The sequence below is a fragment of the Biomphalaria glabrata genome, chromosome 13 (assembly GCF_947242115.1).
Source record: "Biomphalaria glabrata chromosome 13, xgBioGlab47.1, whole genome shotgun sequence".
NCBI classification, from domain to species: Eukaryota; Metazoa; Mollusca; class Gastropoda; family Planorbidae; genus Biomphalaria; species Biomphalaria glabrata.
The window spans coordinates 31,247,720-31,263,535 of NC_074723.1; the positions used below are offsets into that span (position 1 = coordinate 31,247,720).

The window sequence follows — 15,816 nt, forward strand, 5'->3', positions numbered from 1 at the left end:
CTGTACAACTGGAAATGATCTAGCCCAGGGGTGGGCAACCTTTTTGTATAGAGGGCCGCATTAACAAAATTTTGGGAGTGGGGGGCCGCATATATATATATATATATATGTGTGTGTGTGTATACTTACAACTTAGAAATATACGCTAGTTAACTGTATACTGTCTTTTAATTCATATTTATACAGTATCATACATTCACTTTTCCTTTTTTTTTTTACATTCCAAATTGAGGAATTACTAGAGTTAGCAATTTCTGAAACCAATTTAACAATTTTTTTTTAATTTGCTATTGTCTTTTCATATTACATTTCACCACAAATGTACAGTTGTACTTAATGTGAGGAGTTTAACTATTTACGCTCGTGCGTGATGTTCCTGAATTGTGGAGCTAGCTTTCTAGTTGTTATACTTGTGACTGCTGTCAAATTATAGTCATTCACCATTGACCTGTGATTACACTTGTTTATTTTCCACAAGAAAAATACTTGTTCACATATGTATGTGTACCAAAATAATGTTAAAACTTAGTTGCAAAGTTTTTTTAAAGAGTGGAAATACAGCTTCTGGCACCCATTAAGCTACCGTGGAAGTACTGACTTGAGCTTCTCTTACAGGTTATAATTTGCATGGTGTTATGTTCTCTGGAGCTGAATCAGCTTCTGCACTAAATGGTGAGCTGATGGTATTGAAAACTGGTTCTTGACGTCTTAAAATTTGCCTTTATACATTTCATAATTAAGGAATCCAAATAAGTCTGGTAATATTAACCATTTCACTAGAAATATTTTCACCTTTCAACAAAGGAAAATGACAAAACCTATTTTCCTCTGCTGGCCTGGAGAAATTGGAAAGCCTTGTTTGAAAAATTTAAAATGCATTACATAAGCAAGCAGCCCATTGCAATAGCTACCATGAAAAACATAAAATGTCTTCCACTCTTCATTAGAAATATTAGTTTCAAAGTCAGAGTCAATATCCTTCTAAGATATGGACATTTCTACTTTGAGAATTTATATTCTTCTCATTAACTTGCCCATGCTAAGCCAGCGGATGCATCGGAGTATTTAGTTTATATATCTACAAGTACTTTTCTAAACTGCCTGTGGTTATGACCGTAAGTCTGATGTTTTTATTCATATATTCTCTTCCGCATAATATGATGTGAATTCAAGCAGCTTTATGCAAACCTTTGAGTTTATGGTTGGGATATTCTTTAAAAAAAAAAGTTTTTCTGAGTCAAAGATCGAGGTCCATCAGTTGTTACACTTGCCATCTTGTTCCAATCATACCCAACATTCAAAACAGTTCTTCAAAGCATTGAAGAAATACTGGCCTGAGATTATGTCTTTGACTTTATATAATGAGAGAGTTTCGATAATTTGTAGTGAAATTTAGAATTCTTTTAATAGATTATGATTTTATATGTATATACTGTGGGTACACATGATTTCTGTAGGTATTCGCGGGCCGCATAAAACACTTCAGCGGGCCGCATGTGGCCCGCGGGCCTTAATTTGCCCACACCTGATCTAGCGTGTAACTACTAACATTGAGAGAAGTGATTGAGAAGAACGAGAGAGTGTACTTGAAAACATAGGTTAGATGTCACAACATGTTTATTTGATCTAATGATCATTACGGTGAGATTGTGTTGATCAGACAATTGCCTTTCTGATGTTCGATCTCACATTGTTCTCTCCTTTTTAACAGTTACTGAACACTTAACTCTTTCTCTCCGTAATTATTTACCACATTCTGATGGGATCAACGTTTGTATCGTCGGTTAGGAGAGAAAGAGTTAACAATAGCGTGATGCCGGAGATATAAATGTTAACTATAATTTGAAAACTGAGATCTTTTTACAATAGATACAAAGCTTTTATTCTGCAACTAGAAATCACTTAAATAACAAACACACTCCAGAAATGTACAATACAATTCAATTTTAACTCATTGCTACCGTCGTTTCTGTCCCCCAAATGAAATGCATCCCTTTAACTACTTTTTACTATCTCCCTTAACCGGCCTTTTTTAAAACTATCCAAACTTTTCTGGACTTTCCACCATTACTTCTAAATTAAATTTTTAAGCTGAAGGGAATTACGTGATTAACATACCGCCAAGACACTGCATTGCAAATATTCAACCAACGAGAGAATAATAATTGGTTATTCAAAATGGCAATGCACGCTTTTTCTCTGTAACAATTCTTATTTTACAGATAGAGCTTAGAAAAGAGAAATTTCTCACAGCAATATTTGCAGATAAAATACATGTTTTTATTTAAAATAAAATGAATTCCTTGATACACATGCATTACTAAGCATTTAGATTTGTGTTGCGCACATTAAACCTCTATTTATCGTATCTAACAAAACATAACTGAATTTAAAAGATAAACCAATTAGTAAATTAATTAAAAGTTTCACTTTTCAGACCTTGCATTCTCTGGAGCAGATGATGTTAAGATCATCTGTTTCTTTTGCCATGGTGTCATGTGGCCAGCTTAACGACCAACGGCCTTTACTTTCCCTAACCAATGTCAAGTACCTGTTAGAGCTGTGTGAACACAGGGGCGCCCAAAAAAAAAAACTTAAGGCGAATAACAAAGTAAAAAATGATAGCATTAGAGACCTACTATTCGGAGACGACAATGTCCTTAATGTCTCCAAGAAGAGGACCTTCAAAAGAGCTTATCTTTCTTTATCCAAAAAAAAAAGAAGTGTTGCACCAACTTCCTTCAAAACAATCATACTAGAAAATGGTTAAAAGTTTGTAAATTCGGAAAGCGCCTTATCAGCAAATACCGACCTAGTTAGCAAGGTAGACATTCGAATTGCACATTCCAGACTTGAGGAACAAGTGCGGTCATGGAGATGAATCAGCATATCCACAAAACTGAAAATCTACAGTGCTGTAGTCCACCCTTCACTCTTATATGTATCACAGTTCTGGACCTTATACTTCCGCCACATAAGAATTCACTCTTATATGTATCACAGTTCTGGACCTTATACTTCCGCCACATAAGAATTCACTCTTATATGTATCACAGTTGTGGACCTTATACTTCCGCCACATGAGAATTCACTCTTATATGTATCACAGTTCTGGACCTTATACTTCCGCCACATAAGAAAGCTAAACTCCTTCCACCTAAGCTGTCTAAGAAACAATTCATTAAGTGTACTGATTTAGCCACATATCAAACGTTTAAATCCTGCAGTTATCAAATATAAACAGTATCCACACAACAGAAACAAAAATGTGGGACATGTAGTCCGTATGCTAGAAAATCTCCTTTCCAAAACGACTTCTTTATGGGGAGCTGTGTGCAAGAAAGCGTTCTAAGAGAGGTCAACACAATCTTTACAAAGATCCCCTTAAGAGCACTTTCTCAAGGAGTGTGATATTGACATTCACGGCTGGAAAACACTAGCTCTTCATTGTTTCTCATGACGTGAAGCTCTCAGTGTTGGAGTCTCAAGATACGAGGCAGGGAGAGCGACCAGCATGAAAGAACGCAGCGCTAACAAAAGGCTGAGAGAGGAAGACGGCTTATCTGCAGTAAACTCCACAAGCGTATGCATTGAATGTAGCCGGCTTTTTAAAGCGATGAATTGAACTTTATAGCCATATACGAGTTCATAAGAAATTAGTAATATGCTCATACAGGACCACCAAGAGGATTAACACAATTAACACGATATAGAACATCTGTATCAACAGTTTTAAACCCATTATATCTCTTTTAAAAACAAACTCTTCAAAATAAAAAATTCAAATATTGCTTGGTCTCAAATTTATTGGTGAAAATTCAATATATTTTATACATTCAATAATTATGAAATTCTATATGAATTTTGCAAAAACAATTTTACTTAGTTGATGATTGAAAGGGAAACCAATACAATATTGATTGCTATTTCTTACAACGTAATTTCATCTGGTTTAATAATTGCCCTCGTATGTACTCAATCACCAGGCTCTTCATTTCTACTCCTTCGTGTTTCTTTCATTAAAATTATCTGACTAATCTATCTACTGTTAAAGAAATCAAAATGTTATAGCTCTTTAACATAGAAGACAGAAATAATGCTTTATGTAAATAGTAATAACTGTTGATAAAATACGAAATTATTTAAAACCGAGCTGATGCAAATAAATTTACAAATCATTACATACAGAAAATTTTATCGCAAATTCTTGTTCACAGTTTTTGTTTTACAATTTCTCTTTCAGCTTGTAACTTTTTAACGGGAAGAGAGATCAGAAACCTGGTTCTCGAAAAAGGCTTTAAACATTTTCCAAGAAATTTTACAGTTTGTTTTTTCTTTTGAGGAAAAAAAGTTCCCCTTTCAAACATTGTAGTCTATAGAGAAGATGATGTAAAGGTAATCGGTTTTTATGGCCCACCACGGTTAACGAGGAAAACAATAACCTAATTTCCAACAAGGAAAAACTCTGGTTTGACGGTTTAAACTTTTGAAGTAGAAAAAAATAACAATTTAATTAGGCCTAGAGGTCTAGACAATCTATATCTTAAACGCACATATATCAACGGGTATTTCCGGGTGTGTTTATTAAAAAGTGAACTAATAAGATAGACGTTTATGATTGATATGACAACATAGGTGGCATTGTCGTCACTTGGTCTTAGGAGAGGACTCCAGAACGCGAGACTGAAAGGTTGTGTTATTGTAGTGAGTTAGATTTTGTTACAAAATATTATTACTAAAGTCTACTACTTTTATATTATAAAGTTGTACTTACTATCTTCCACTAAGAAGTTATTAAAGTTTCAAAAAGTAAAAGTAGTTAATATATAAAATACGCCTACAGCGGTTTAGTTGTCTAAAAGCAGTTTGGGGCTACAAGTCAACAAAAGGTAACAACCAATACATAAGTACCATAAATATACAAATATCTAGAATAATACCAATTCATTTTACTTCTGTAATGGAAATAGTTGTAGTGACACAGTTACTATATGGCATGTGTGGCCAATTGTGACATACGGGCAAGAGGGTGTGCCTGTCCAATTAGTGGACTGGAGAATAGTCACGTGGGCGTGTTGTCAAGAATGAAAAGAAAAAACATCTAGTGGATTTGCTTGTGTATGAATGTTAGCTTACATGATATTATTATTAAATTATTTGCGATTAAAAGGGACTTCTATAACCACAAGAATCCTAGTCAATGCTGTTGATGTAAACCTTACCGCCATGGCTAAAATACTGCAAGCTTTCTTTATAATTAATCATGTTTGTAATAAACATATTTTATCGTTTTGTTAGCTGTCATATTCAGATACTTTGAAATCTTGTGGGGTTTTTTTGGTTGCATACGCTTAAAATCAAGTTATCGCGTACGTTTAAAATCAAGTTATTGCATACGCTTAAAATCAAGTTATTGCATACGCTTAAAATCAAGTTATTGCATACGTTTAAAATTAAGTTACACTAAGTCACATATTCACAGATGTAGATCTTTGAACCCGAGCAGTTGACATCATCCAAACCGAGGTATTTTCTTGAGAGGGCAATGCAATCTGAGTCGTTGAGGTTGTCAGGCTGACCAGTTAAAAATAACATCTCTGATTTTGTTGCTACAGTGCCGTCTGACCAGACATACGTTCCCTCTGTCTGGCCATCGTCCAAGCCCACCCATACCCAGTCTATGCTCATATCCTGCATTATCCTCAGCAACGAATCATAGGTGGCGTTGGTTTTTGTTATCACCAGACGGCCTTGTCTGCTTCTGCAAGACAAATTAGCTGCCGAGAAGGTCAGTGCTGGCTTAGAAATAGACAAACACAGGCCGTAAGTCCTCATGATGGTCGAGTTATAGCCCAGCGACACGTCGCAGTACTTAGTGCTTTGCGAGTACAGGCGTTGACCGGTCAAAGGTTTAATGCCAGCTGACCCCAGGTCAGCTCCCCCTAGGCAAAGCTTCTTCACGTTATTATATAGGACATTCTGACAAGACTTAAAGTGTGTAAGACACAGAGCGGAGCACTGCAGCCTGGAACGTGATAAAGAGTTATTGTACGTAGGAAGTATCCCCAAAGTATTTAATGTCACTTGGTAAAAACTGACGTTGGCTACTGAGATAGCATTCATCGAGTGAAGCAAATTAGTCATTGCTAAAAAAGTCCAAAACATTGTTTCAAATAGTAGTGTGAATCAGCAAGTAGAATAAATGCATAAAGTAGCAACCAATTTTTAAACAAGATTTACAATTATTTCCTACAGTTCTCAACGTAGTTTCAATGCGGTACGACTAGTGAAACAACTTTCCGCTAACATACTAACTAATTATAATGCACTAACAGCTATGAACAACCTTCCATCAAGGGCACAATCCATGCGCTGTGGAAATATATCTAGAGTTATGTCTCTTAAAATATAGAGAAAATAAAGGGTGGAAACTCACACTATATTTCTAACTCATGCTAACGCTGTCAATGGCGTCCCTTTGAAAATCTCTAGTTGCTCAATGTTGTTGACAAATCTTGTTTCATATTCATAAAGTTCAAATGGTAAAAATTTATTTAAAAAAAAAACCATTAGTAACTTATTGTCTCATCTTAAACACACAACACATAAGTAGAAAACAAATAACGCTAATGGAAAGAAACAAGTGTATTGAAGAACCTTGGTTCCATTTGGTTTGGTAAACAAATGTTATTGTTTAAATTTTCGAATCCAGTCCAATGCTTTGTGGCTCGTACTGAAGGCAATCAAAGCAGACAATGAAATCGTTTGCTTTGTGAAGCAAGTCTCCACTCAATTTAGTTCCTGCCCTGGGCGCTGCCTGATCTTGCGGCATGCGATGGACTGACGTTCTGTTGTCTCGATGGTCCCGGGTTCATACCCGTTGCTATCCCACCGTTTTAGATTATCTTTAACCTTTAATGATAGCCTGAATCATGTAAAACATTTTTACAAAATTTACTATAACCTTTACTGTTACTCTACTTGGGTTAAAAAAAAAAAAAAACGCCAGAAGGAAGAAATTAGGTGGATAGATGTCCGGGAATTCCCAAAGCTGTCAGAGAAGTTGATCGTGTCTCGCAAATCACGAGAATGTCGTGAGCAGACTTTTCGCTAGTATGAATTGAACTGGTCACGTAGACAATTAAGAGGTACTTTGTGTTGTTCTTTTTACAAGGCTTATATCAAGTCTGTCTGTCCGTCTGTCTGTCTTGTAAAACGTGTGTACACGTTCTTTCTCAGTCTTGAATATAGCTGAACTTTTGCACAATTATTTCTTTTACCTAACAACACAAGAATAAATAAATACAAAAATGAGCAATAAATTAACTAACTATTCCGATTGGTACCTCGAACATTGAAAAGAAATTGTACTTGACTTAAGTGGTGGTATAAGCTGAATTAGTCCCCTTTATAGGTCGCCACTTTAAATTAGCAAACAATAAATAATTATATAATATTTTCTAGTCGTAATTACATCACTAGCAGAGTGGCTAGCACGTCGGCCCAAAGTGGCGTTAGATTCGAGTTCAAATTCAGGACGTTCCCCCACATTTTGTGAGTGTGTAGCTTCTATTAAAAACCAATCACGGTAAAACTCCAGCCAGACATCTCTTTCTTCCCCCGCCCCCCCCCCCCCCCACTTCCAATGTTGTCAAATGGTCCAGGTAAGTGATAGGAGCATAGTGTATTGAGAAAACTAAAAGCGATAAAAAAAAAGCGCTAAACAAAACTATTGATACAAAATGTATTAACCGCACAGATTTAGTGCTGTTGATCTAGATATTTTACAAATTTAATTACGGGAATGAAAGAAAGAGAAAGACAAGAATAAGAGAGAAAGTCAAGAGTGTGACATATTTGTTACAAAATGTTGTGGGGCAGGATCTATATGCTCTGTATTATGAATTCAACTGATGTATACATTTTCAAACACTTACTACGCCCCAATTGCTGATTAGCTAGACTTGTATGATGATTAGAAGTGATGTATGAAAAGAAATGACAAAATGTGAAATAGGCCATTTAAAAGACAATATATTTAAAGATTTTTGTTGTGTAATACACACACAAAAAACTTTGTGCTACAAATTTCCAAATCTTAGAATTTCTAATAAAAATGAGCAAATACAAATGTTATTATGTTCAGCTGGTGCAACAAAAAGCCAACGTATGAAATCGTCTGCTAAAAAAAGGATCGACCTGTTTTAAATCAGATATTCACAGAAATAAAACTCGTTATTTGAGCACCAGACATTGTCCAAACAGACATAATTATGTAAGATGATGACACAGTCCGCATCTCCTGAGTTATCAGGCTGTTGATCTCTGAATATCCTCATGTCTGTTAGTGTAGCCAAAGAACCATCCGACCATCTGTCTATCATTTAAACTCACCCACGCCCTGGCTATGCTAAGCTCTTGCATTATTTTCAGCGTCGTAATATTTTTCGCGCTAGTTTTTATCATCACCAGTTGGCCTTGCATGCTAGTACAAGAGCTGTTAGCTGTTAGCTGTTAGCTGAAGAAAATGTTGTTTTGGATGTTGAGATGAACAGACAGAGGCCGTGAGTTCTCATGATGGTCGAGTTGTATCCCAGGGACACATCGCAGTACTGGGTACTCTGCGAGTACATTCTATCTCGGGATGAAGGCTTGATCCCAGCCGACCCTAGGTCAGTTCCCCCAAGACAAAGTTTCCTTACGCTGTACTATAAGAAACGCTGATAAGACTTTGAACGCGAGAAACATAATGTCGAACACTGCGGACTGGAACGTGATAAAGAATCATTGTACGTTGCAAGTATCCCCAAAGTTTGACTTGTTACTTGGTAATAACTGAAATTGACGACAGAAAATGTTTCTATCCATTGAAATAGGGAAGATAGGACATGGAAAGTCGTAAACATTGTCCCTAAATTATTCAAGTCTAATAAGGACTCGGAAAGCAGAAATTCTCTATTTGAATTGTGTACACTTGATCCCAATAGATGAAATATCAATCTAGTATTCTTTCATTTGATACATTTAATAGATTTCTAAAAAATGAATATCACTTCTGTATTCCACCAGTTCGTTCACATAATACTTTAAATGTAACAATTATTGGATTATAAGACACAGCACAGTTCTAAACAACCAAAGTTCGATTGCTCGTGACAGTTCAAAGAGCTTTTGTTCTGTGCCTTCTATATATATATTTTTTTTTATTTAAAAAAAAGTTTCAAGCTTCGGAGAAAAAAATGTGACCGCTATCTATTACATAGAGATTCAAGAATGTTCGATCTTGTTGACACACTTTTTTTTTTACTTTCGTTTAAATAAAAATCAAAATGTTTAAAACATTTTTTAAATTCTGTTTACATGTACTCTCTCTCTCTCTCTCTCTCTCTCTCTCTCTTTCTCTCTCTGTCTCCAAAATAAATGAGTGTTTATTTTTATTTTAAAACAAACTTCAAATAGGAAATAACAGGAAAAAATAACCAAAACATTATTGTAAAGTACAGGTAATCTTCATTGCTCATACCCACTGAAGCTTCTATATGTAATGTATTTATGTTGTCCACTTGTCATTATGAAAGATACACAATTAGATAGAGCCATTGTTTGTCTAATACACGTCTAACGTCTGTCTGTGTCGGCTCTATTGAAGTTGTTAGTGAACGGATGCTGCGAGGTGAGTGGAGGGGCTAGCTAGGTCATGTGACCTTTGACCACTGGGGTGGTAATTTGCATACGGGCGAAATAACTCTGGACCAGAAGAATGATTTTTTGGACATTCCGATGATCTAGAGGTTAAGTTCACTTAGTGCGTTATCGCTAGGCGGTGGTGTCGTTTCTAGAGTCACTAGTTCGAGCCTCGGTAGGCGCAGCCCTGCATTTTAATTCACTATTTTCTTTCTTAACTTGGTCCCTGGTGCTGCTTTTCATTTATGTTTAATATATGTATGTATCACATTTGTTTCAGCAGCTAGCTTCAACTCTATGTTCAAGAGTTAATTAACAATTTTTTAAACTGATTCTTGTGTTGTCAGGTAAAAGAAAGATGTGTGCGAAATTTCAGCTTAATTTGATATTATGTGTCAGCTTTTGGCCAGACAGAAAGACTGACAGACAGACAGAGTGAGTTGATATAAGCTTTGTAAAAAAATAATTTTAAGTTAATGAGAGCGTGTCGTAATATTTATAGCAAATCTCGTAGCTATAAGATAATGTTAGTTTTATTGTGACTGTCTTTAAGTGTTTCTTCAATAACGTTTTTTTTTAGAACCACCTTCTAAATCAGTGATGCCCAAAGTACGGCCCGCGGGCCACATCCGGCCCGCGACGTGGTTCTATCCGGCCCGCCGAAACGTCGGCACAAAGTGTAAAAATTCCATTGTACAAAAAAAAAAGTTTAAAAAAATATCTTTCCCTCTGTTAGAGTAAATGGATTGGTACCGATAGTAAGCCAATATAGTTGTTGTTTTTGAAGAAAGAGTAGCTTTCTTTAAAAAACGTAACATTAAACAGCTTTAGGAAATCAAACAAATAAATAAATAAGGCGTCATTCTTGGTTTGAGACTCGATAGTTAGATTGATAGATTACACCTAGAGTGGAAGATGGGAGAGAATATTTACCTAAAATGAGAAGAAAATAAGTCGGTTGCATGTCTATTTTTTTGTTGCCGCTGACGAGTCTACCGACATATCTGATACCGCTCAGAATTTGTGTATTTATTCGCGATTAAAACAACAGTGTGAAATCAGAAAAGTAGTAGCTATTTGGAGCATGCATGTGATCGCTAGCGGCGAAACACTGACAAAAAAGTTCAACCATCACAGTGAATTTTTTTCCCTTGAAGAAATTAGTGGGAGTGACTACTGATAGTGCTAAAACTATGGTTGACAGCAATAGTTTTTAGAGTTCAAATGAAACCGAGCCTCTGTGGTCTCGTTGAATTATTCACAAACAAAATCTATGGACCATGTGATGATGATCGTGTTCAGATTGAACAATATTCGTCGTTTCTAAAATCCCTCTGCCGCCAATGTGCCAAATGCCCAGGCAGAGCTACAACTGAAACTGATAGACTTACAAACTAGAAATCCTTGCTTGATCAAGTTTAAGTGATGCAGACTATTGATTTCTACTCCGTGTTTCTTGCATAAACTTTTCGAAATCTCCGAAAACAAGTGTTATGGATGATCACAATAATTGACTTACTGACTTAATCCTGTGCACTCCCAGGGGAGCATAGGGCCGCAAACTCTCCACCGAGCTCGGCTCTAAGCAGTTTTCTTCATCTGCTCCCAATAATTACAAGGGCTTATTAGTGGGGCAAACTTTTTCAGTGATGAATCGTGCGAAACCGATGCTACGTGATCGTATAGTCTCTTAGACGAACATCTAGAATTCTAGATTCAGTTCTTCGAATAGGCGTCTCAACTATGCAGCCGGATATTTAAAAGTAGTTTAGGATAAACTTCTCATGAATTAAAGTAAATACTAAATTCACGGGTTTCTAATAAAAATTGGTTTATTGTAAAATTCCTTTTTACCCATTTTTCTTCATGTGGCCCGCGACTCGAGTGTTGGATATTAAAATGGCCCGCCGTCCGAGTGAGGTTGAGCATCACTGTTCTAAATCATAAGATATAGTCGTTATGCCACGAAGGCTACACAAAACGAAATTACATGTAATTTTGTCTTCATTACTTTTTTTTTTTAAGTTCTTAATTTCTTTTTCTTCTTTTTTTTGTTTTAATTTTTTTTTTTTTTAATTTTGTTTTTTTTTTTAGAACAGGTGATTAGAATTAGTAGAATAGCTTCAACTAGATATTGGAAATCATTAAAAAGAATTGATAATCTGTTTTAAATTAATACAGGATTTAAGTAATATATTCACAGATATACATTTCATTGTTTGAACAGAAAACATCATCTAATCCTCTGTAAAATTGTAAGATAACTGCGCAGTCTTGGTTGTTGTACAGATCGTCTGGTTGCCCTGCTATAAACACAGTCTTCTCTTCTGGTGTCAACTCTGAACCATCTGACCAGACGTACGTTCCCTCTGATTGTATATCGTCTATTCCTACCCAGGCTTTCTCAATGTTCATGTCCTGCATTATCGTCAGAAGAGATTCCATTGTGGCGTTTGATTTGACCATCGCCAGTCGACCTTGTATGTTGCTGCAAGACAGTTCCGCTAAACTGAAGCTTACATTCGCTGTGACAATTTTCAGACAAAGTCCGAACGTCCTCATGATGGTCGAGTTATAGCCTAGAGCCACGTCGCAGTACTTGGTGCTTTGCGAGTACAACCTTTGACCTGAAGAAAGTTTAATCCCAGTAGAGCTGAGATCAGTTCCCCAGAGACACATTTTCTTCACACTGTCATAGAGAAAATGTTGGCATGTTAATAATTGTGAAAGACAAAGTGACGAACATTCCAACTTGGTCCTTGTGTTAGAGTCGTTGTCATAAGGAAGAATCCCTAATGTCTTTAATTGTACTTGGTGGAATGAGTTCGTCTCCACACAGCAAGCTCCAGTCTCTTGATAACACGACTTCATTGTACTAAAAACTAATATCCACACTTCTAGTAGGCTTACAAACATTATTAGGTTCATTGTTCTCCTTTCCAAATCACTCTTTGATTATCACATTTTACACGAACCAATATGCTCAAAACCTGTACAAATAAGAAAGGAAAAAAATATTTATTACATATATAATGTTTGTAAAAAATTATTTAAATATGTTTTACATTGTTTTGGATGCTCCATCAGACTTGAAAATATTGTACTTCCATGTTGGAAGGTTGTTGACTTGTGGTACTGCTAGTTAGCAGCACCGCTGGTACAATTAAACCAATGTAAGCGTATTATATTTATAATTGTAGAAATAATTTGTACAAACTTCTTTTTTTAAACATATATACTACACAGGGAGAGAAAGGAGCAGAAAGTAAGGCGTATGTATGTATGTTTTGATTTCTATTTGAGACATTCAAACATACATACATATATACTTACTTACATACATACATACATACATACATACATACGTACATACATACATACATACATACATACATACATACGTACGTACATACATACATACATACATACATACATACATACATACATACATACATACATACATACATACATACATACATACAAAAATACATACTCCTTACTTTATGCTTTATATTATAGAAATAAATGAGTCAGCTATTTTAACTGTGAATAGACCTTGCTTTTAATGATTTAACTATATTGAATTTAGCCCTGGTGATATGAAGGGTGTGTAATCATTGAAGGATTACGGGCACGACATGGTCTAAATTGTGCCGATGTGCCAAAAACTTAAAACTCAAACTCAAACTCAGCTAAAAGGGTAAACCCATTCTTATCTTATCTTATATAATACAGACGTTACTTCAAAAAAGAAGATGATTACGTCCTACGCGTCATGCATTTAGTCATGCATATTAACCAATGACTTAAATTCTGCCAAGTCACTGGTTTTCCTGGCTAGCTCAGGCAACCCATTCCATGCTCTAATAGCACTAGGGAAGAAGGAGCACTTGTACAAATTTGTCCTAGCATATGGGACGAGGAATGTGCCTTTATCTTTGTGTCTTTCAGAGTATTTTATTAAATTTTGTTTTTGTATTTGAAGATTATGGTTCAGTGTTTTATGTATTATTGCTACTTTACTTTTGAGCCTTCTGTCCTGAAGGCTTTCTAAATTTAGTGATTTTACTAAAGGTGTTACTCTAGTCAAATGTGAATATTCGTTTGTTATGAATCGCACTGCTCTATTTTGTGTCTGTTCTAGTTTCTTAATGTTTTCTTGAGTTGAGGGGTCCCAAACAGAGGATGCATATTCTATTATTGGCCTAACCAAGGTTAAATAACATTTTAGTTTTATGTTCTTATTTGATTTATAGAAATTTCTTTTAATAAATCCTAATGCTTTGTTTGATTTTTTTGTAGTTTCATCAATATGTGGATTCCATGACAGTTTTTCATTTATTATAACATCTAGGTATTTTGCGTTTTTAGTCTGTGTTACTGGTTTGCCATGAATAAGATAAGTGGAATTAATTTGTTTTAGTTTTTTTGTTACTCTTAACAACTGACATTTTTCTGGGTGGAAAGACATGCTCCAATTTGATTCCCATTTCTGTAATTCATCTAATTCTCTTTGTAAAATATCTGTGTCTTGTGTTGTTTTTATTGTTCTATATATTATGCAATCGTCTGCAAATAATCTGACTTTTGTTCCTGAAGTAATGCAATTTGGTAAATCATTTATGTAAATTAAAAATAGTAGTGGACCCAAGACTGTTCCTTGAGGTACATCTGAGTTTACTGTTATCGGTGTTGATTTAGAGCCATTTATTATTACAGTTTGTTCTCTCCCTATCAGAAAGTCTTTAATCCACTGATGCAGTGGACCATTAATGCCGAAATATTTTAATTTTTTAAGCAAACTATGGTGGTGAACTTTGTCAAAAGCCTTAGAAAAATCTAGTAAGATAGCATCTATTTGTTCACTATTATCTAAACCTTTTGAAAAATCATCAATTAGTCCTATTAGTTGTGTTTCACATGATCTATATTTCCTAAAGCCATGTTGGTATGGTGTGAGGACATTTTCATGCTCTGCTTTTATTTTCGTTGCAAAACGAAAAAAAAAAATATGAAGGGATCATTCTCTATGTTTAACATAGATCTAAATTCAAACCAGTAGAACAGTAATACCAAAAAGTAAAGGCCCGCATGTCGCGGGTCATATCCGGCTAGTATGAAATATCGATACTATAAAGTAGAATGTAAGACGTATGTATGTGCCGAATAGAAATCAAAACCGTTTGACCAATTTTGATAAAACTTGGCAGAAATGTTCCTTGGGTACTAATTTAGACCGTAGTGTATGTATTGTAGCCCTAAAACAAATTTAAGACCCAAAAATTAAAAAGTTGACCAACTCTATGAAAGTATGTTATTTTATGAATCTAGGCTATGTTTTACCATGTAGACATGAGAAAAGATAGAAATTATTTATATCTAGATCTAATTTTAAGAACTACACTTTGCACATATAGTTTTTTACTTTGACACATGAAAATACAAAATATAGTCAAGCTATTTTATTATTTAATAAAATTAAGCTTCAAATTTGTGTTTCAAAAGCATTATTACATTAATTCATTCTTTACATCTGCGAATTTAGAATACCTGACGTGCATTCTCTCCTTAGACATTACCCAAATGGTTACACATCTCTTTATTCCTAGGTCTGAAACTCTAATTTAATTCTAAGATAATAGAACTTCACTTCGCAAAGATAGTTTTATACTTTGACACATGAACATACTAATTATAGTCCATTCATTTCATATTTTAATCAAATTAACATTCAAATTTGTTATCCTAAAGCATTTTTACATTAGTGCTACTTTATTCTTAATATCGCTTGAATTCAGGTCAATTAGCTTTTTTTATCTCCATTCATAATATTTTTAGCGGCCCCAAAAGGAAATAAGACGCTATAAGTTTTGTGTGGCATGTCTGTCCGTCTGTCCGTTCGTCTCGTTTAGATCTCAGAAACTAGAAGAGAAAATGAAAACCGGACATCATGATATTTTAGATTATTAAGTTCTGATGCAACGGCTACTTTTTTCTTTTCCAAAAGTAAACCATCTAATTTTTAAAATTATATATGCAAGCAAAATTTTTCAAAAAATTACACCATTTTTCAATGAAAAACTTTAAAGGAAGTAAGTCTTATGAAAATGTTCACAAGCTTTTTCATTAATA

The 15,816-nt window shown here is 34.9% G+C and overlaps 2 protein-coding genes across 2 annotated transcripts; both read right to left on the bottom strand.

Moving 5' to 3' along the window:
• Positions 1 to 5,463: 5,463 nt before the first annotated feature.
• Positions 5,464 to 6,144, bottom strand: LOC106077496 (C-type lectin domain family 4 member M-like). Its single transcript, XM_013238236.2, has one exon. The coding sequence runs from the start codon at positions 6,142 to 6,144 to the stop codon at positions 5,464 to 5,466; it is 681 nt and encodes a 226-aa protein (XP_013093690.2).
• Positions 6,145 to 11,868: 5,724 nt separating this feature from the next.
• LOC129922559 (alpha-N-acetylgalactosamine-specific lectin-like) lies at positions 11,869 to 12,555 on the bottom strand. Its single transcript, XM_056009201.1, has one exon. It carries the CDS (start codon positions 12,553 to 12,555, stop codon positions 11,869 to 11,871), a length of 687 nt encoding a protein of 228 aa, XP_055865176.1.
• Between the last annotated feature and the right edge of the window lie 3,261 nt (positions 12,556 to 15,816).